Source organism: Pristis pectinata, chromosome 24, assembly GCF_009764475.1.
Source record: "Pristis pectinata isolate sPriPec2 chromosome 24, sPriPec2.1.pri, whole genome shotgun sequence".
Taxonomy (NCBI): Eukaryota; Metazoa; Chordata; class Chondrichthyes; order Rhinopristiformes; family Pristidae; genus Pristis; species Pristis pectinata.
Genome location: NC_067428.1, coordinates 1,677,315 through 1,700,142, shown reverse-complemented (window position 1 = coordinate 1,700,142; position 22,828 = coordinate 1,677,315). Strand labels below are relative to the sequence as shown.

General features: G+C 42.7%; 1 protein-coding gene across 4 annotated transcripts in view; it reads left to right on the top strand.

Moving 5' to 3' along the window:
• The window catches only part of LOC127582631 (DNA-binding protein RFX2-like), a 113,524-nt gene that overhangs the window by 34,213 nt on the left and 56,483 nt on the right, over nt 1–22,828 (top strand). For 3 of the 4 annotated variants that reach the window (XM_052038097.1, XM_052038095.1, XM_052038096.1), the window contains exons 2-4: nt 394–518; nt 7,697–7,774; nt 8,175–8,263. In XM_052038097.1, coding sequence (XP_051894057.1) covers nt 402–518; nt 7,697–7,774; nt 8,175–8,263 — 284 coding nt within the window. In that variant the 5' untranslated portion in view covers nt 394–401. The remainder of the gene's footprint in view (nt 1–393; nt 519–7,696; nt 7,775–8,174; nt 8,264–22,828) is intronic. The other variant, XM_052038098.1, reaches the window with a different exon arrangement.

The following is a 22,828-nucleotide window of genomic DNA, read 5'->3' as shown; positions in this document are numbered from 1 at the left end:
ATTCACTGAACTTTTAACGTTATGTTTTGACACAGAGTTCTCCCTAGTGCCATGCCTAATATTAATTGCTCAACCATCATTTATAACATTTTTTGTTTAGTCAATTATCTTTTTGCTCTTTGTGGAGCCTTTCTATATATGTTGCTGGCCTCATTTCCCTGCAGGTTGCATTGAAACCCTGAGTACATTTTAAAGCAATTTAATTTGCTCTTGTGATGAAAACTGCAATTTCTGATCTGTTCATTTTTTTGCTTCAATTTGGTAAATTGTTTGTACTTGGTCAGAAATGAACAGAAACCTTACCAGTTCAATGGATTACCTCTGCATTCGTAGATTATTACATACACAACTTCTCTCAGGCTAATAACATCTTTGATTTTTATGTTTTGATAGAAACGAGCATGCAGAGTACAGAGGGTGCGTCGGACTCGGCATCAACTGTGACCCTGCGGACATCCGCTGCTGCTGCTCCATCTGTGCAGCCTGCAGTGGTACAGCAAGTGCCAGCACCACAACAGGTGTGTATCCAATCCACTGACATCACTGGAGCCCTGGAGGTTACCAGGATATTTGGATGTTAATATTCCACAGGATGTGACCCATCCTTTAATTCACAATTTCCTTCACAGTCCGTTCCAGGTGCTATTAAATCTAAACTGTCTATAGTTGGAGACCATGACTCACCTCACAGGTTCGTGTGTGTGTGTGTGTATGTGTGTGGTTATTGGTTTTAATTGATCTACAACTTTTGAATTCCAATGTCTTCTTGAATTGTCTCCTGTTCTAATCCCCATGGCAGTCCTGAAATGATTACAGAGAACATAGAACAGTCTGTTCTATGCCTTGTGTTTGAGGGGAGGGGGGGGTGGTGGTTTAAAAGTGCAGGACATATGTCACCAATGATGGGGCTTGAAGCATTAAGGAACAAAGGGATCATAGTGTATGAGTCCAGAGATTCTTGAAGGTACCAACACAGGAGGTTGGGTGGTGAAGAAGGCATACAAGCTGCTTTCTTTCATTAGCCAAGGCACAAAATATAAAAGTGGGCAGTCCTAGTTCAACTTAATACTGTGGGAAGTTAGGGAATAAATTGCGGGGTCCCCAGTGGAGATGCTTGTTTCGTCAGTAGCCACAGATGTGGTGCCGGAAGACTATCTATGTCGCTGATAACCTTATATACCCCTGTTAAGTCTCTCCTCTGCCTCCACTGCTCCAAGGAAAACAAACCCAGCCTGTCCAGTCTCTCTTCAGAACTGGAATGTTCCATTCGAGGCAAAATCCTGGTTAATCTCTTCTGCACCCTCTCCAGTGCAATCATTTCCTTCCTATAGTGTAGTGACCAGAACTGCACACAGTATTGCAGCTGGGGCGTAACCAATGAAAGTTAGCACCCCCTCTACCTCTGCTGCCATCTTCAGGGATCTTCGGACTTGTACAACCACGTCCCTTTATTCATCTTTATGTCTTGCTCTTATCTGACTCAAAAATGCATGACTTACCACCAATCAGGATCAAATTCCATCTGCCATTGTTCTGCCCAATTTACCAGTTATTATTCTGTAGCCTAAGGTCATCTGCTTCACTACCAACACCACTAATTTGTGTCGCCTGTAAGCTCACTAATCATACCTGCCATATTTACTCCCAAGTTATTTATGTATATAACAAACAGCGAGGGACTCGGCACCAATCCGAGGTACACTGCTGGTCACAGGCTTCCAATCAAAAACAACCCCCCACCATCACCCCGCCTCCTGTTACCAAGCCACTGTTGGATCCAAATTGCCAGCTTGCCAGTCCCTTGGGCTGTAATTTTTTTAGACCAGCCTTCTATATGGGACCTTGTCAAATGACTTACTGAACTCCATGTCAACCAGATCAACAACACTGTCCTCATCAATACATTTAGTTACCTCTTCAAAATATTCAATTAGTCAGAATTAGTCGCCTTGCCTTGCCATCTCTGAAGCACTGGAGAACTTAAAACACACAAAATCAGATAAGATCCTCGGGACCTGATCAAGTGTATCCTAGGACATTGCGGGAAGCGGCATGAAATTGCAGGGCCACAGACAGAGAAAAACAACCATCCACCACAACCCTCTGCCTCCTATCATTAAGCTAGTTTTGGATCCAGTTTGCTAACGCACCTTGGATCCTTTGTGCCTTAATCTTCTGGACCAGCCCACCATGCAGGACTTTCTCAAAAGCCTTACTGAAGTCTATGTAAACCACATCTACCACTCTTCATTCATCAGTTTTCTTAGTTACTTGCTCAAAATGCTCAATCAGATTTGTGAGACTCGATCTCCCCTGCACAAATTAGAACACAGAACAGTACAGCACTGGATATTCCTCCATTCCCTTCATATTCATGTGTCTATCTAAAAGCCTCTTAAACTCCACCAAACCGCTTGCTTCCACTACTACCCCTGGTAACCCATTCCAGGATTTTTTTAATTTATATATTTATATATATATATATGTGTGTGTGTGTGTGTGTGTCTATATGTATATATATATGTATATGTGTGTATATATATATATATATATATATATATATATATATATATATATATATATATATATATATATATATATATATATATATATATATGTATAAAACTTAGCCCCCTCATTGCCTTTAAACTTCCCCCTCTAATCTTAAAAGCACGTCTTCTGGTGTTTGACATTTCTACCCTGGGGAAAAGATTCCAACTGTACCCTATCTCTGCCTCTCATAATTTTAAAAACCTCTGTCAGGTCTCCCCTCAGCCTCCGATGCTCTAGAGAGAACAACCCAAGTTCATCCAACCTTTCCTTAGAGCTCATACCTTCTAATCCAGGCAGCATCCTGGTGAACCTCTTCTACACCCTTTCCACAGTCTCCACATCCTTCCTTTAATGGGTCGACCAGAACTGCACACAATACTCCATGTGTGGTCTGACTAAAGTTTTATGTAGCTGCAGCATGACTTCCTTACTCTTCTACTCATTTCCCTACCAATGAAGGCAGCCATGCCATACATCTTCTTTACCACCTTATCCACTTAACCATTTCCAGTGAACTATGGACTTGGATCCCAGGATCCCAGGATCCCTCTGTACCTTAATGCTTTTAAGGGGCCTACCATTAACTGTATACTTTCTCCTTTCATTTGACCTCCCAAAGTGCAATACCTCACACTTTCCCGGATTAAGCTCCATCTGCCACTTCTCTGCCATTATCTGTAACTGATCTAAATCCCACTGTATTCCTTGGTAGCCCTTTACCCTGTCCACAGCTCCACCAATCTTGGTGTCATTCGCAAACTTTCTAATCCACCCATCTGCATTTTCATTCAAGTCATTGACATATATCACAAACAACAGAGGTCCCAGCACCGATCCTTGCGGAACACCACCGGTCACAGACCTCCAGCCAGAATAACAGCCTTCCACCCCTACTATGGGCAAGCCAGTTCCGAATTCAAACTTGCAATCCACCCTGGATCCCATGCATCTTTATCTTCTGAATCGACCTACCACGAGGGATCTTATCAAAATGTCTGACTGGAGTCCATGTAGATAACGTCCACTGCCTGCCCCTCATCAAACACCTTTGTCCCTTCCTCAAAAAAAAAACTCAATGAAGTTTGTAAGGCATGAGCTGCCCCACACAAAGAATTGCTGAATGTTCGTAAGCAGGTCGTGCTTTTCCAAATGTGCATAAATCCTATCCCTCTGTATCCTCTCCAATAGCTTCCCTCCCACTGACGTGAGGCTCACTGGCCTATAATTACCTGAAATCATGCTGATGACTCCTAATCAGTCCTTGCCTTTAGAAGTTAACAGAAATCCTGTCTCTCAGAATCTTCTCCAACAACTTCCCTACCACTGATTTAAAGCAAAATATCTCTGTCAAACAATCTGCCTTGCTTCCCTTAACATCCACCCTAATATGTGCTGATATTTCTAACACACTTTCCTGATACAGATGTTCTCCAGAATATCAGCATACCCCTCCCTTAACTCTCCAGCCTCCACATTCTTGTCCCTAGTGAATACAGATGAGAAGTATCCATGTAGCACCTGGCTCCACACACAGATTACTACTTTGCTCCCTGAGGGTACCTGCTCTTTACTTAGCTATCTTCTAGCTTCTAATGTACATTATTAATATTTTTAAGGTTATCTTAACCCTACTTTCCAAGGTGATTTCATGGTCCCTTCTCACCCTACTAAATTATTTTATAACTTGTCTCCTACATTCCCAATAAAGCTTAAAGAACTTATTTAATACACAATTTCCTGAACTTGACAAATCCTTCCCTCTCGTCCCTGATCAAACACCTGTTCTCTCTTTCTCTGCAAATTTAAGCGTGCCTGTTCTGTTTTCCTCTCCACAGATGGTGTCTGATCTGCTGAATATTTCCGTAATTTTCTGCTTTCTTTTCAGATTTACAACATCTGGTGTTTTTGCTTTGTGATTACCACAGAATTCCTAAATTGCTTTCAGGAGGCCTAGGAAGATTTTGGGTGGTGGTGTGGAGGGTTTTTGGTGCTGTGATGGTGCACTTCTGGATTTGGTTTTGAGGAATGAAACTGCGCAGTGATAGGATATCAGTGGGAGAGCATTTCTGTGTTTGTGATCATATTTCAGTTAGCCTTTGCATAGTTATGGAAAGGTTCTTGAAATGAGGGAAGGCCAACTTTAATAGATGGAAGGTACTGAGCAAAAATGGACTGGAAGCAGCTACCTGGAGCTGTGGGAGGCTTCAAGAAGGAGATTCAAAGTGTCACGTATAAAATAAAACCATGGAACTGCCAGATCTAGAGCCCCCAGATGACAGATTGCCTAGATACGGTGATGGCTGTATGAAACGTTGAATGTTTAATACAGCAGCAAGCTAGAGATAGAGGCAAAATTAAAAGGCAAGTTTAGGAAGGAGAGAGCAAGTAAAAAGAAAGTGCTGACAAGTAAAGTAAAAATTACAATGATAGTTCTGGTTTATGAGCAAGGGCACATCTAAAGACCAAGAACGTGGCCAATGTGTGGAGGCTGAATATGTGGATACAGTTGTTCTGTACTTCGTTGCCGTCATCACCGATGGTGATGCCTACGTACTGAATTTCAGGACGAGGGCCAAATATTGGTTGAGATAAATGTCGTAGAAGGAATGTTAGGTCATTGGGTATCTTTAAACATGGATAAATTGCCAAGCTCAAATGATATTTAACCCAGAAGAAAAGCAAGGGAGGATGTTGCAAAGCTCAGACCATCATTTTTGAATCCTCTCTGGATCCAGGAGTGGTGCCAGATTGTAATATAGCTCCAGAAGGAAGAAGGGTAAACTGAGTAATCTCAGGCCTGTTCAGGTAATTTCAGTAGTGTACAAACTATTGGAATCAGTTCTATGGGAAAGGATAAATCTTTATTTAAAAAGGCACAACTTAGTCAAGGACAGGCAGCAGAGGTTGTTACATTTAAGTGTAGTGGGGGGGGGCTTGGAGTAATAGTGCCAGTTTCTGCTGACCACCACATCCATACTGACCACTTTGCCCTTCTACACTAATCCCATTTGCCTGAGTGGCAATTGGATCCAAATCTGGCTCAGTGACAGCAGGCAAAGGGCTGATGTTTTTGTCACTGGAAAGCTTTAACCAGTGGAGCTCCACGGAGGGCTCAGAACTCGATCACTCCATTTTTCTCATATTATTAATTTTAAGTTTTAAGTTGTTTTAAGTTGCAGGGCAGGAAGAGGGGTGGAGAAAGCATAAGGAATGTCTGCAATGGGGTCAAGTCCAAGGGAGACTGAGTGACACGAAAGGTAATGGTGTCTGCCAAGAGAGGGTGGAGAAAGCTTGTTAATTACCTCTTACCCATCTAGAGGAGATGTAAATAGGAGATGAATGTGAAGAAAGGAAACACAGGAATGCTGCAACTATAGAATACAGACACTGGTTGCTGGACATGGGAAATAATAGAGAATGTTGGAAGTTCCCAGCAGATCAGGCAGCATCTGTGGAGAGGGAGAAACACTGGGTTAGTGCTACAGGTTATTGACCTTTATCAGACTGGCCAGTTTTGACATAAAGTGGATAGGCTACTGCTTTGAAATTGTTGAATTCAAAGTTGAATCCTAAAGACTACAACAAACCTGGTTGGAAGATGGGTTTCAAACTTATGTTGGCCTTTGTTAGAACAGCAAGCCAAAGGTGCCAATCAGAATGGGAGTGGGATGGAGAATGAATCGGGGTAACTGGAACCTCGATCGCCCTTGCAGATCAAGAGAACATCCGTGATTGATTCCCTTTGTTCTCTCCTTCCCGTCCTCTTTTCTGCAATGTAAAACATGTTTGATTTCTAACTTTTCCAGTTCGGATGGATGATTGTTGACCTGAAACATTAACTTTCCTTCTCCAGTTGCTGCCGAGTATTTCTAGCATATCTTGTTTTTATGTCAGATTTCCAAGCACGTGTAGTTTTTTGCTTTTAGAAACCTGTGCTATCAGACGTATGTGTTCACTATACACAACCAGATGTCTTGATTTGCAAGTATAAGTGGTACTGGGCAACCCTTCCTGTGATGCTGACTACTGATTCCTTATGGTTGTGGACAATAGACTTATTCATATGTTTTGTTTAATGAAGGCAAATTATCAATCTGTGAAACTTTATTCCAAAAAGAAAAGGATTTATTTTTTTGTTTAAACTTTTGCGTTGTATCCCAGGAACTAAATTTAAATAATGATCTGTAGGACTGAGCATGTAGTCAGTTTAGAGAAATGGACTCTTTACATCATTTTTCCCTGTGTTTTTAAAATGGTAATCTGTAATAGGTGTGTGGAATTTCATTTCTAATGGTCATAGTCATCCAATAAAATCCTTTAGTTCTCTAGTTAGGTTACGTATATTTGTGGCTTGGGGTGAATGTTGAGATTTTTAACATTCTGACCATACAAGAATCACATTAAACTGCATTTGGAGTATTACTTACAATTTGAGAACACTTTTTTTTCTCACTTGTGAATTGATTCAGAAAAGAACAATAATGATAGCTCTTGGTCTTGGGTTACACAGCCAGAATTGCCAAGGAGGAACAAACAGATTTGAATCTGCAGTGTTGAGAGGATGGTATAATAGAACTTCAAGGAGACTTCCTGACTTCACAGCAGGTGCAGAACCAGAGTAGTAACTCTGTAGTAAATCCACTGTGGATAAAAACAGTGTAGTATACTGAGCCATTTGTTTGAACTTGATCATCTGAATACACCAGAGTAACAGAACTTAATTTTAATAAGCATTGATTGAGGTTAGAAATCTGAATAACATTTCTTAAGGAATAGCAGATGTATACATGCCAGAGGAAGTTGTAAAGTGCTGGATGTAAAAATTGATTGAATACTCCATGGTATGTTCTGTGCTTTGAGAAAGGCGTGGCTAACTTGGAGACGTAGGGAGTTGGTTGAAATTCCGCACAATTGTCTTTAGCAGACAGGAAATCCACTCTCGGCTATGGTGCATTGAATATAGATGGAGCAGATATGCTGGGCCAATTGTAATGCAAATCAGAGGCACCACAGAATCCCACAATCTTGGACTGGGATGAGTTGATGGTGAAAGACAGAAGAAAAAATCTCCCCATTTAACTTGCATCCTCCACAAATAATTTTAAGGAGATGGTAGCTTACTTTTGCTCTTTGTTGCCCACAGCGGCTGGTGGTCCAGGCAACAGGCTCTGCTCAGAAAGGAGGCCAGGTACAGCAGCTTCAGGTTCAGAGAGTACAGCAGGTAAGAAAGGGCTATAAACCTGCAGGAGACAGTAGTGTGACCAAATCTAATCAGCTTAGTCTTCATACTAACCTGATGGTTCTTTTCCATGACCTTTAGTGCAGAAATAAAATATGATTTTTAAGTTGCCTAGAGGTGCACGATTTTGTCTGACTGGCTTAATAACTCCTGTGGTTATCCCATCACCCAGTGATTTTTGAGGGGAAGAGTTAGTTTCATGGTTCAGTTGTCCTCTGACTCTTTGTTCTTCAGGTGTGACCTGGATTTCTTGTGGGAATTGCATGAAAAGGATGCAAAAGGGGCTGAAAATCAGCTTGACTTGAAAATAGCCTTTGGATTGTGAAGACTGAGTGCTGCAAGACTCAATTCTAAGTATAGTATTTTCTATATTTGTTTTTAGGTCCAACAGGTGCAGTCTGTTCAACATGTTTATCCATCACAAGTTCAGTATGTGGAAGGAGGGGATGCAGTCTATGCAAATGGGACCATGTAAGTGATTAAAATGTGACTGACCCTGCATTGCTCCTCATGACAGCGCTATCCTTAAAATCTCAGTTCTCTTATCCTTTACTATCCCTACTTACTAAATTGGTTTCCATCTCTGTTTAAAACACTTTGCAGCTGGAGTATTACCTATACAACTTCTTAGACTTAGAATTTGACCATAAAAGACCATTAAAATCAAATGCAGGATAAATGGTAATCACTATGTCTACTTGTTCCATACTTCTCTACTCCAGGATATTTGTTACCTGCCATTTATCATTATTTTAAGTGTTTCAACCAAATTATTCCTTGGCTTTTTCACCTCCAGGAATGGAGCACAAGCTTACCTAGTTCGATCATAACCAGGTTGTCATGGGTCTGTTTCTTCAAGTTTCCAAATCTAAACATGGTTCCAAATGAGGGCTAATCACATCTTGATATAATTGTACTGTTGGTGCACTTGGGCTAATTTCCAGTCATTGAAGTGTCAGTGGGAGAGCATCTTGGAGATGTTGACCATAATTCTACAAGTTTCAAGTTAGTTATGGAAAGGGATATGGATGGACTGGAAATGAATCCTAAATTAGGGTGAGGCTGATTTCAATATCATAAGAGAGGACCTGGAAACAGGTGTTTGCATGTAAGCCTACTTCCAACAAACGGAAGTCATTCAAAAGTGAAGTAGTGAGAGTTCAGGACTGAGGGTGAAAGGTAAGGACAGCAAATACATGGAAACCTAAATTTCAAGACATATTAAGTATTGGATGAATAAACAAGGAAGGACATGGCAGGTATGGAGAATTGAAAACAGGTAGACAATAAGCAGTAAAAGTGCAGAGGGGCAATTATATAAAAAAAAATTGGAGGGCAAAGAGCAGCCATCAAATGGCACTAATGGACAGCAGGAAGGAAAATCCTAAAGCATTTTATACCCATATTGAGGGTAATCGGGAAAAGAGTAGGGCCCATTAGGGATCACAAAGACAACTTAATATATTAAAAAAGCAATTCTTGATCATTTTTGAACTGTAATTACTGATTGAAAACAAACAGAAGGACCAGTTACTTTCAACCACAAATAATATGCATCTTCTCATTCACAACAGTTTCTTCTCTCGGTGTAAATGCTGGGATAATCCACTCATATTTGCCTGAGTGAGATTTGCATCTTTCCTCCTTGGTTATGTCACGCAAAAGTCACATTGTGGAGAACAGAATTAGAAATTGTCCGTGTTACTACCAAATAATGAGACGCACTGAGCAATCCAGAAGGAGGAAATCAGAGACTTGATGTATTTGTCAATATTTGCTGTTGGGTCTTGTATTTTTTAGCGTTCCTGTTGCAGACTATCCACACAGATGAGCCCTACTGAGTGTTTCACATACCACAGGTATAAGTAAAATTATATAACATCCCTAAGATAAAATTACTTGGCTTTATAAACTAGTTACTTTGTCAAAGGGTGAATGTGCAAACTCCACACAGACGGCACCAGTTTTCTCCCCCATACCAAGTTGTGCGGGTTCATGGGTTAATTGGTCACTATAATAGGTGGACGCTGAGTGGGGTGTAGGTAGCAAAAAATAGGATTATGATATTAGCAAGGATTAGTGTAGATGGATGCTTGATGATCGGCGTGGGCTGAATGGCCCGTTTCCATCCTCTATGACGCTATATGATATTTATTGCCATGTGCTTGTCCTTTGAGCCGATCTACATTGACATGATCCCATTTACAGACTGTGCTCTCTATTGAAGTACTAGAAAGTTATGATTGGTTTTGCCTAAGTACCTATGCTTTCTAATGGATATATTTATCCATTAGTTACTATGTTTGTTCCAATGAAGTAATTTTCTTCCTACAGGATTTGTTAATGTCACTTAATTTTCTTCATTTCACTTTTTTTGATATGTTTGTAATCCACTTAGACACCCTTGTACAGTCTGATGGAAGGTTTGTATTTATCTTGTATGCTCAACTTTATACACCTCTAATTGTCCTCCAACAGTGTTTTATAAGCTCCTCTTGAACCAAGTATCTAAGATTGAATTCTTGTGTCTGATATTAATTTCTCATAAAACAAGAATAAATTTCTGGACTGGCAAAAGGCTCCACCGTTATTTATCTATCTGGTGCATAGGGGTCTGTGCTGGAAATGTTGACCAATATCAACATCACATGCCCCACAGCTGAACTTTAACTATGACAGGCCCTTGCTAGATGATGTAACAGCAGCAGACAGAGTGAAATAAATATCCTGTGGTCTGCTTTGTATTTTATTATAACTGTTAAACATTGTCCTAGGAAAAGTAATGCCAGAAACAATGTCAGGAATTTGGTTGGGATTAGTTTTGACTGGCTCTAAAGCAGCTTTTAAATTGTTTTTCTATGCTATTTAAATTAAAAGTGTATTAAAAGCATCCTTGACTTTTAAATGCACCCCTTCACTTCAGAGCCCCATTTTACATTTATTGGATCACTGAAATGTTGGTTTGCCTCCAAACCAAAGCAAGCACCTAAGGAACATAGCTTACTGACCAATGTTATTAATTGCCTCCATCTAAAATGATCTGACAGTGTTATTTCAAACTTCATTATAAAAGCACAATTATCTGGTAAATTTCATAACGTAAAACCCCTTTCCCCACCTAATTGTTGCATGTTTCTTATTTACTTTGGATTTTCATTCTACTGTGAGGAATCCCTTTAGGTTTTCACTTAGCACTACATATGCCAGGAACTGGGCTGATGGAGATGCCCAACTCCTTTCTAACTACAATGAAATTGATTGTCCAGGAACAGCATCAGATATTCCTGATTTGGCCGAACAATGTGGCCCATTATTCGGTACCACTGACATTTACTAGAAAACTGCCAGTTTTAAGAACTTTGTGTGTGTTTTTGTCTTTGTTCTGAGTGTTAATTCTGAATTTCCCAGAATTTGGGTAATAGCTTTCAAATTTAGCATTGTCTTGGTGGTAGCCCCAATAAGCCCTGCACCAAGATAGGATAGCAACCTTTGAAGTGGAAGGAGTGCATTGAGATTGTCAGTAAGCATGCCAGCATTATATAGAAGCTGTAAGCTGGCTAAACTAGAATACAAATTATTTTAAACAATTTACAAATGAATCTCCAGTGAGATTAACTATTGCCTGTGCAACTGTGCATGATGGCATTGGCACAGTCTATGTGGGTATGAAGTCTCATCTGCAGACTGTGGCTCCTCTCCATTCTGTTGTAACACTGCCACGTACCAAAGGAGAGTTTTGGAACACATCTAGTGTCGTAAAGTTGAGCATCTATGACAGCTGCAGCAGAATTGTGTTGCACCACATCTGCAATCTCACAGCCTGATGTACCTTTTACTGTACCACTACCATCTGTCTGGAGACCAACCTTCATTAAATGAGTGTGGAAAAGCATATCAGCAGCAGGTGTACCTAAAAGTGAAGTGCCACCTGGTGAAGCTACATTGCAGAACTTTCATGCATGCTTAAGAGCAGAAGCAATATTGTGCAGGTTAAGCTAGGAGATTCCACAACCAACTGCCGTGATTATTCACTTGTCAGTTATGCAGCACCGAAATGGGTGCTTCAGCCCACCATGGGTACTTGATGGTTGGCATGGCCATCTATACTAATCCCATTTACCAGCACTTGGTCTTTGCCATGGCGATCCAGGTGCATGATATTGGGCAAATTAGCAGCTAAATGGAGGAGTAGGTTCATGATGGTCTGCAGTGATGAAACCCAATGCACAAATGAGGCTGAAGTGTTTAAAACCATCTTCAGCAAAACCTGCTGAAGCGATAACATGTAGACATCTAAGGTTCCCATCGTTACAGAAGTCCACCCTTGGCTAATTTAAATTACACCAAATAAATAAAAGTTTCCTCAGCTATTCCCTGCCAAATAATACAAATCCAGACCAACCAGTTACCTCCCCAACAATTGACTTTCCCCAGGCAACTGATGAGTGGTTTTGTCAGCAGTGCGAGAAAGTCATGGATGCTCAACTACATTTCAGCATTACCATTTGACACCAGAGTTTATTACGTAGCCTTAGTCCAAATATGGGAAGAAGAGCAAAGTTCCCGAGATTAGATGAGAGTGGTGTCTCCCTTGCCATCAAGGCAGTGTTTGACCAAATGTGGCATCAAGGAGCTCTGGTAAAACTGAAATTAAAATTGAAATTGGGAGGAAAAATCTGGCTGGAGTCACGCAAAGGAAAATGGTTATGTCCTTGTTTGCCCTAGGATCTCATTGCAGAAGTTTTTTAAGCAGCGTTAAATAATTAGGGCTTGTGCTTTTTGTTTTCTGTCTGTGGGAATTCTTTAATGTGATTGGCTGTTCAACCAGTATAATAGTATCATGGTGGCTGGTTGAAAGTATAGAGGGTGAAGTCCAGGCTTTTGAGGTACTTCACGAACAAACCTTGTGCTTGCCTACATTGGCCAGACCTCCTGCCCTTCTGCTTCATGTAATTTGCTTTTGAACATACATCCACCCAATCCCCGTCAACTGATCTTTTCTTTTATCGATTAACAGATTTGTCATGTTTACTGTGGATCGTCTCTATTTGGTTTAACACTAAAATGCTCCATTCCACTAAAATGCACTTAAAGCAAATAATGAATAAACCACATGTTTTTACTAAATATGAAAAATATCAATAAACTAAGTCACAAATCTCCACCCCTCCACGTGCTTTGGCACCACATCTTGGATTTCTTCCCCATGGTTGCCTGTTGCCTACTCACTGGTTCTCTGCCTCTGCTTTTCCTGTATTTAGCTCTCCAGCCCTCTGAACTTCGGCTTCGTTTTTGACTGACCTCTCCTGGCTCACTGTTCCAGATGCATGAAGGCAGCTGGTTCTGTCAGTTTTGAGAATAATGGGGTGGTGCGTTACCCACGAGAGAGAGGGAGTAGTATGGAATGTGCGGTAGCCAGTTTTTTGACTAGCCATCTTCAGTTGGTCTGGTTTGGCACAAAGAAGAAATGCTCTCACTTTAAACTTAGAATTACCAAAAACCTTGGCTGATCAGGGGGAAGAAAGCTCCCAAGTTGCTGTGGGATATTATGGTATGTTACTTGCGAATGTTCAAGAAAATGAAGTGAAATAAATAAGAGTTTACTTTGTTACCCTCTCTGCCTACTTGTTGTCTGTATATAATAAACCAACTTAATGTTGGTATTTGACATTGTTGAACTGAAGTGTTTTCAGCACATCTACTGAAATATTGAGAATGGCAAGTAAGGGCATTATTGAATGGTACCTTTCCTGGTGCACAGTTAGTTAACATTAGTGTTTGTCTCAATGAAAGGGGTACAAGGACCAATTGAGAGTTCCTGCTGAACCACAGAATATTTAAGGGAGTCCTGAAATTTATAATGACGAAACCCAAGTTGCAATATCAGATACTAGCTAAGTGCCGAAAAATCCATATCGGGCAATTTATTGTACATTTATAGCTATTCCACAACCAAGCACTCATACAGCCTCCAGCATGTGCACTGTAGACCAGGCATAAGATCCACATCACATCTGAACCAGATGCACCTTCCCTTCCGCTCCCCTTTCAGCACTCTGAAGAGACTGTTCCTTCCGTCACTCCCTGTCCACTCTCCATCTCCACCAACTGAACTTCTCAATGAACTTTGCATGTTCCATGGCTGAAAAGCAGCATTCACCCCTCTTTCTACCATCCAAGGATACAGGTGAAGAAGTCACACGCTTGTGACCATCATGCAGAGCACCTCCATTCACTCTACAGGAGGCATCCCTGAGCATCCAGTCACCTGTCACTTGAATTCTCTGTCCCACTCCAACTCCCACTCCGACTCTGCTGTCACCTCCTGCATTACCCCAATGATGTCCAACATAAGCTCAGGGACTGAACCTTATCTTCTGCCTGGTACATTGCAGCTTGAGACTTAATGTTGAGTTTAATAATTTCAGATAATTGATAATCAGATAATTTTAAATCTCTCCATGGATACAGATGTATTTCTCTGTTTCAGTTTGTTTCATCCTTCTTTTGAACCAACTACCAGTTTTTAAAGTAATTGTCACGTTGAGAGCTTAAGCTTCCAGCCCATCACAGACATTCGCTCTGTTCTCCTTACCCACTCCAACCCCCCCACCCAACTTGAAACACTTGGCAATTCACTTGTCCAGTTCTGAAGGAACATTGTTTCTGTATCTCTCCCCATGGATTCTGCTTGACCTGCTGAGGGCTTTTAACTTTGCTTTTGTTTTGCATTTCTGCATTATTTTTCAACAGTGAAAGACAAACGATTCAATGCAACCTGACTGCAGGATGCACAGTCAATTCATGAAATTCAGGTTGGGCTGCTCATTTCAGTCTTCAACCTCAACACTTCGAATAACAAAGTGCAATGAGCAAAGGGAACAGTTTGCAAATGGTGGAGAGCTTAGAGGTTTTTGAAAGATCAGGATATTGAGAGCTATGGGGAACTGGACAGAAGAGATGAGGCCTGGGACAGATAACAGTGATCATGTTGAATGGTGGGGCAGGCTTGAGGGGCCGAGTGGCTTATTTCTGGTATTACCATTAGAACCGTAGCACAATACAGGCCCTTCGGCCCACCATGTTGTGCTGACGTTTAAACCATGCCTAAGACTATCTAACCCCTTCCTCCCACATATCCCTCTATCTTAAATTCCTCCTTATGCTTATCTAACAACCTCTTGAATTTGACCAATGTATCAGCCTCCACCACCACCCCTGGCAGCGCATTCCATGCCCCAACCACTCTCTGGGTGAAAAACCTCCCTCTGATATCTCCCTTGAACTTCCCACCCATTACTTTAAAGCCATGCTCTCTTGTATTGAGCATTGGTACCCTGGGAAAGAGGTGCTGGCTGTCTACTCTATCTATTCCTCTTAATATTTTGTATACCTCTATCATGTCTCCCCTCATCCTCCTCCTCTCCCATGAGTAAAGCCCTAGCTCCCTTAGTCTCACCTCATAATCCATACTCTCCAATCCAGGCAGCATTCCTGGTAACTGTCCTCTGCACCCTTTCCAATGCCTCTACATCCTTCCTATAATGAGGTGACCAGAATTGGACACAGTACTCCAAGTGTGGTCTAACCAGAGTTTTGTAAAGCTGCATCATTACTTCGCAGCTCTTAAACTCGATCCCGCGATTTATGAAAGCTAACATCCCATAAGCTTTCTTAACTACCCTATCCACCTGTGTGGCAACTTTCAGTGACCTGTGGATATGAACCCCCAGATCCCTCTGCTCCTCCACACTACCCAGAATCCTGCTGTTAACTTTGTACTCCACCTTGGAGTTTGTCCTTCCAAAGTGTCTTCTCCGGATTGAACTCCATCTGCCACTTGTCAGCCCAGCTCTGCATCCTACCAATATCCCTCTGTAAGCTTCGACAGCCCTCCACACTACCCACAACACCACCAACCTTTGTGTCGTCTGCGAACTTGCTAACCCACCCTTCCACCCCCTCATCCAAGTCATTAATATCACGAAAAGTAGAGGTCCCAGAACCGATCCCTGTGGGACACCACTAGTCACAGCCCTCCAATCCGAATGCACTCCCTCCACCACAACCCTCTGCTTTCTACAGGCAAGCCAATTCTGAATCCACACGGCCAAGCCTCCCTGGATCCCTTGCCCTCTGACCTTCTGAAGAAGTCTACCATGTGGAACCTTGTCAAACATCTTACTGAAATCCATGTAGACCACATCCACTGCACTACCCTCATCAATCTTTCTGGTCACCTCCTCAAAGAACCCTATCAGGCTTGTGAGGCAAGATCTTCCCTTCTCAAAACCATGCTGGCTGTCCCTAATTGGTCCATGATTCTCCAAATGATCATAGATCCTATCTCTTAGAATCCTTTCCAACAGCTTGCCCACCACAGACGTAAGGCTCACTAGTCTGTAATTCCCTGGACTATCCCTACTACCTTTTTTGAATATGGGGACAACATTTGCCACTCTCCAATCCTCTGGTACCATTCCTGTGGACAACGAGGACTCAAAGATCCGAGCCAATGGTTCAGCAATCCCCTCCCTCGCCTCGCGAAGCAGCCTGGGGAATACTTCGTCAGGCCCTGGGGACTTAACTGTCCTAATATTTTCTAACAGCTCCAACACATCCTCTCTCTTGATATCTACATACTCTAGAACATTAACCTTACTAGCACTGTCCTCAGCATCATCAAGGCCCCTCTCCTTGGTGAATACTGACTTCCACAGCTTCCAGGCACATCTTCCCACCTTTGTCTCTAATCGGTCCTACCTTTACTCTCGTCATCCTTCTGCTCTTCACGTATGAGAAAAAAGCCTTGGGATTCTCCTTAACCCTACTCGCCAAAGCCTTTTCATGTCCCCTTCTTGCTCTCCTCAGCCCCTTCTTAAGTTCCTTCCTTGCTACTCTATATTCCTCACGAGCCTTATCTGATCCTTGCTGCTTACACCTTATGTATACTGCCGCCTTCTTCCTAACTAGTTGTTCCACCTCTCTTGTCACCCATGGTTCCTTCACCCCGCCATTCTTTCTCTGCCTCACCGGGACAAATTTATCCCTGACATCCTGCAAGAGATCCCTGAACAACGACCACATCCCCATAGTGCATTTCCCTTCAAAAATGTCAGCCCAATTTACACACTCAAGTTCTAGCCTTATAGCCTCATAATTTGCCCTTCCCCAATTAAATATCTTCCCGTCCTCTTTGCTCCTATCCCTGTCCATGACAATTCTAAAGGTTATGGAGCGGTGGTCACTGTCCCCCAAATGCTCACCCACCGAGAGATCTGTCACCTGACCCGGTTCATTACCTAATACTAGATCTAATATGGCATTCCCTCTAGTCGGTCTGTCAACATATTGTGACAGGAATCCATCCTGAACATACTTAACAAACTCTGCCCCATCTAAACCTTTGGCACTAAGCAGGTGCCAATCAATATTTGGGAAGTCTCCCATGATAACAACCCTGTTATTTTTGCATCTTTCCAAAATCTGCCTCCCAATCTGCTTCTCAGTATCCCTGCTGCTACTGGGGGGCCTATAGAATACTCCCAGTAGAGTAACTGCTCCTTTCCTGTTCCTAACTTCCACCCATACTGACTCTAGAGAGGATCCTTCTACATTATCCACCCTTTCTGCAGCTGTAATAGTATCCCTGACCAGTATCGCCACCCCTCCTCCTCTTCTGCCCCCCTCCCTATCCCTTTTAAAACACTGAAATCCAGGAATATTCAATATCCATTCCTGCCCTGGTGACAGCCAAGTGTCTGCAAGAGCCACAATATCATAGTCCCATGTGCTTATCCAAGCCCTCAATTCATCACCCTTATGCCTGATACTTTTTGCATTTAAGTAAATGCACTTTAGCCCATCCACCTTTCTAATTTTATCCCCTGTACTCTGCTTCTCCTTTGTTGCTGGCCTTTGAGTCAATTGGGGGAGGCCACTCTGGATAGTGTTGCACAGAAATAATGGAAGGATAGAGGTCACTCAAAGAATTATTACTGCGCAGGAAGCCATTTGGCCCACTGATATATATCGTTGGCTTGACACAGCAACATGTTGGCAGTGTTAAAGGAGCAGTGCAGGAACAAACCAATATTTCCCTCTCCAGCCTTGTAGTATCTGGACTTGCCATATAGTAAGGGTGCAACTGGAGTCTTGAAGCCATAGTAGTATTGCTTAAGCACACAGATAAGGCAATGCAAGAACCACTCAGTAGGTAGCCCATGGATTCCCATGCTTTTTCAAATAATTATGGTGCAAAGGAGTAGACATATTCTTATTGCTGTGAAGTAGGAAAAGAATTGTAACTGCTGCCTTTGGGCAAAGCATTGGTCATCGGTGTGATGTGGATGGGCACTGGAATATACCTTTTGCCACATTGAGACTGGCTAAGACTTTTGTAAGTAAAATCCAGTTAGTCCCATTTCCCAGTTCTTTCTCTGTAGCACCACGAATCCTCTTTTCTTGAGGTTCTCCCCCAATTCTGTTTTGAAGTTAAATCTACTTCTACCACCATTATAGGCAGTGTGTTACAGGTCACCACTAAAAAGACTGTTCATCATAAAATCTTCTTTGCTTCTTATGCAAATCATCTTAAATTTGTGTCCTCTGACTTTGCTATAGGAAGAGTTTCTGTCTGAGTTCTGTCTAGACTCCTCATAATTTGAATCATCTCAATCCTTTCTGTTTCGAGGAAAATAGTCCCAACCTATCCAATCTCCTGACTCCCTGGAACTGTTCTATTTGTTTATTTCTGCAACTTCTACAAGACTCTCATATCATTCCTAGAAAGTGATGCTTAAAATTGCACACATTACTCCAGTAGCGGCTGTATCAATGTTTTACGGAGGTTCAAAAGAACTACTCTACATTTGCATTCAACATCACAGGATTACAAATTACAGGATTCTGTGTCTTCGTGTCTTATTTCAAAATGTTTTTTCATTGTTCTGCCACCTCAGAACATTTGAACACGTACATCTGCACCCACCTTAGTACTGCATTCTTTACCATAGAACCATAGAACAATACAGCACAATACAGGCCCTTCGGCCCACCATGTTGTGCCGACCTTCAAACACTCCTAAGACCATGTAACCCCTTCCTCCCCCATATCCCCCTATCCTCAATTCCTCCATATGCTTATCTAACAATCTCTTGAATTTGCCCAACGTATCAGCCTCCACCCCCACCCCCGGCAGCGCATTCCTTGCACCAACCACTCTCTGGGTGAAAAACCTCCCTCTGACGTCTCCCTTGAACTTCCCACCCATTACCTTAAAGCCATGCCCTCTTGTATTGACCATTGGTGCCCTGGGAAAGAGGCACTGGCTGTCCACTCTATCTATTCCTCTCAATATCTTGTATACCTCTATCATGTCTCCCCTCGTCGTCCTCCTCTCCAATGAGAACAGCCCTAGCTCCCTTAGTCTCTCCTCATAATCCATACTCTCTAATCCAGGCAGCATCCTGGTAAATCTCCTCTGCACCCTTTCCAACGCCTCCACATCCTTCCTATAATGAGGCGACCAGAACTGGACACAGTACTCTAAGTGTGGTCTAACCAGAGTTTTGTAAAGCTACATCATTACTTTGCAGCTCTTAAACTCGATCCCACGATTTATGAAAGCTAACATGCCATAAGCTTTCTTAGCTACCCTATCCACCTGTGTGGCAACTTTCAGTGATCTGTGGATATGAACCCCCAGATTCCTCTGCTCCTCTACACTGCCCAGAATCCTGCCATTTACTTTGTATTCCGCTTTGGAGTGTGTCCTTCCAAAGTGCACCACCTCACACTTCTCCAGATTGAACTCCATCTGCCACTTGTTAGCCCAGCTCTGCATCCTATCAATATCCCTGTGTAAGCTTCGACAGCCCTCCACACTATCCACAACACCACCGATCTTTGTGTTGTCTCCATATTTCCTCCTCTTGTGGTTCCAATCACAATGTATCATTTTATACTTCCCTGTATTAGATTTCACCTTATCCATGCCCACCCATTCCATCTGTTGTCAGAATCTATACCTATCCTCCTCACTATTTACTACACTTCCCAGTTTAGGGTCATCTGCACCTAAGCCATAAATGCAAATCTAGAGAAGCAGTGGCCCTGGTAACAGTTCCTGGGATACACCCACTCCATACCTTCCCCCAGCCTGAAAAATAACTTTACACCGCTCCTTTCTGTTTTCTATCCCTAAGCTGATTTTATGTCCATGCTGTCAATGAATCTCCTATTCCATGGGTTTCAATTTTGCTTACAAGCCTACCGTTTGATACTTTGTCAATTGTCTTTTGAGAGTCACACAGCACGGAAAGAGGCCCTTTGGCTCAACTGGTCCATGTCGACCAAGATGCCATACAAGCGAGTCCTATTTACCTGTGTTCGGAACCTTTCCTATCCACATACCTGTTGAAGTACCCTTTAAATGTTGCACCTGCCTCAACCACTTCCTCTGGCAGCTCATTCCACATACGTACCACCCTCTGTGTTAAAAGAAGAGTTGCCCCACAATTTCCAATTAAATCTCTCTGCTCTCACCTTAAACCTAGGCTCTCTGGTTCTTGATTCCCCCAACCCTGGGAAACAGACTGAGTGCATTCACCCTCTCTATGCCCCTCATGATTTTATACACCTCTATAAGGTCACCTTTCAGTCTTGCACTCTCCAAGCAAAAAAGTCCCAGCCTGTCCAACCTCTCCCTATAACTCAGTCCCTCGAGTCCTGGCAACATCCAGTACTCCCAAGTGCTGCCTCATCAGTGTCTTCTACACAGCAACATAACCTCCCAACCTCTATACTCAATGCCCATATAACAAGGCCATATAACAACATCAACTGCACTGCCCACATTAACCCTTTATGTTACCTCATCAAACATTCAGTTAAATTAGTTAAACATTAACTTCCCCAGTTAATAAATTCATGCTTACTTTCATCAATACATACTTGTGCAAGTGACTTTATTCTGGGTGTTTAGAACATAGAACACAGAACATAGAAAAACTACAGCACAATTCAGGCCCTTCGGCCCACAAAGCTGTGCCGAACATGTCCCTACCCTAGTAATTACTAGCCTTACCCATAGCCCTCTATTTTACTCAGCTCCATGTACCTATCTAACAGTCTCTTGAAAGACCCTATCGTATCCGCCTCCACCACCGTTGCCGGCAGCCCATTCCATGCACTCACCACTCTCTGAGTAAAAAACTTACCCCTGACATCTCCTCTATATCTACTCCCCAGCACCTTAAACCTATGTCCTCTTGTGGCCACCAATTCAGCCCTGGGGAAAATCCTCAGACTATCTACCCTATCAATACCTCTCATCATTGTATACACCTCTATCAGGTCCCCCCTCATCCTCCGTCTCTCCAAGAAGAAAAGGCCGAGTACCCTCAACCTGCTTTCATAAGGCATGCTCCGCATTCCAGGCAGCATCCTTGTAAATCTCCTCTGCACCCTCTCTATGGCTTCCACATCTTTCCTGTAGTGAGTCAACCAGAACTGAGCACAGTACTCCAAGTGGGGTCTGACCAGGGACCTATATAGCTGCAACAATACCTCCCGGCTCCTAAATTCAATTCCCCGATTGATGAAGGACAATACACCATATGCCTTCTTAACCACAGAGTCAACCTGCGCAGCCACTTTGAGCGTCGTATGGACTCGGACCCCAAGATCCCTCTGATCCTCCATACTGCCAAGAATCCTACCATTAATACTATACTCCGCCAACATATTTGACCTACCAAAATGAACCACTTCACACTTATCTGGGTTGAACTGCATCTGCCACTTCTCAGCCCAACTCTGCATCCTATCTATGTCCCTGTGTAACCTCTGACAGCCCTCCAAACTATCCACAATACCCCCAACCTTCGTGTCATCCACAAACTTACTAACCCACCCCTCCACTTCCTCATCCAGGTCATTTGTAAAAATCACAAAGAGCAAGGGCCCCATTACAGATCCCTGAGGTACACCACTGGTCACCAACCTCCACACAGAATATGACCCTTCAACAACCACCCTTTGCCTTTTGTGGGCCAGCCAGTTCTGGATCCACACTGCAATGTCTCCTTGGATCCCATGTCTCCTCACCTTCTCCATAAGCCTCGCATGGGGTACTTTATGAAATGCCTTGCTGAAATCCATATACACTACATCTACTGCTCTCCCTTCATCGATGTGCTTAGTCACATCCTCAAAAAATTCAATCAGGCTCGTAAGACAGGACCTGCCCTTGACAAAGCCATGCTGACTATTCTTAATCATATTATACCTCTCCAAATGTTCATAAGTCCTGCCTCTCAGGATCTTCTCCATCAGCTTACCAACCACTGAGGTAAGACTCACTGGCCTATAATTTCCTGGGCTGTCCCTACACACCTTCTTGAATAAGAGAACAACATCCGCAACCCTCCAATCTTCCGGAACCTCTCCCGTCTCCATCAACGACACAAAAATCATCGTCAGAGGCGCCGCAATCTCCTCCCTCACCTCCCACAGCAACCTGGGGTACATCTTATCCGGTCCTGGCGACTTATCTAACTTGATGCTTTCCAAAAGTTTCAGCGCCACCTCTTTTCTAATATCTCCATGCTCAAGCTTTTCAGGCTGCTGCAAGTCCCCACTACAATCCCCCAGATCTTTTTCCGTGGTGAATACTGACATAAAGTATTCATTAAGTACCTCCGCTATTTCTTCCGGATCCATACACACTTTCCCACTGCTGCACTTGATAGGCCCTATCCTTTCGCATCTCATCCTCTTAGTCTTCACATAATTGTAGAATGCCTTGGGGTTTTCCTTAGTCCTGCCGCCAAGGCCTTCTCATGTCCCCTTCTGGCTTTCCTAATCTCTTTCTTAAGTTCCTTCCTTTTACCCTTGTACTCCTCCAGATCTCTAACATTACCTAGCTCTCTGTACCTTTTGTATGCTTTTCTTTTCCTTTTGACGAGATTTATTATAGCCTTTGTACACCACGGTTCCTGTATCCTATCATGACTCCCCTGTCTCATCGGAAC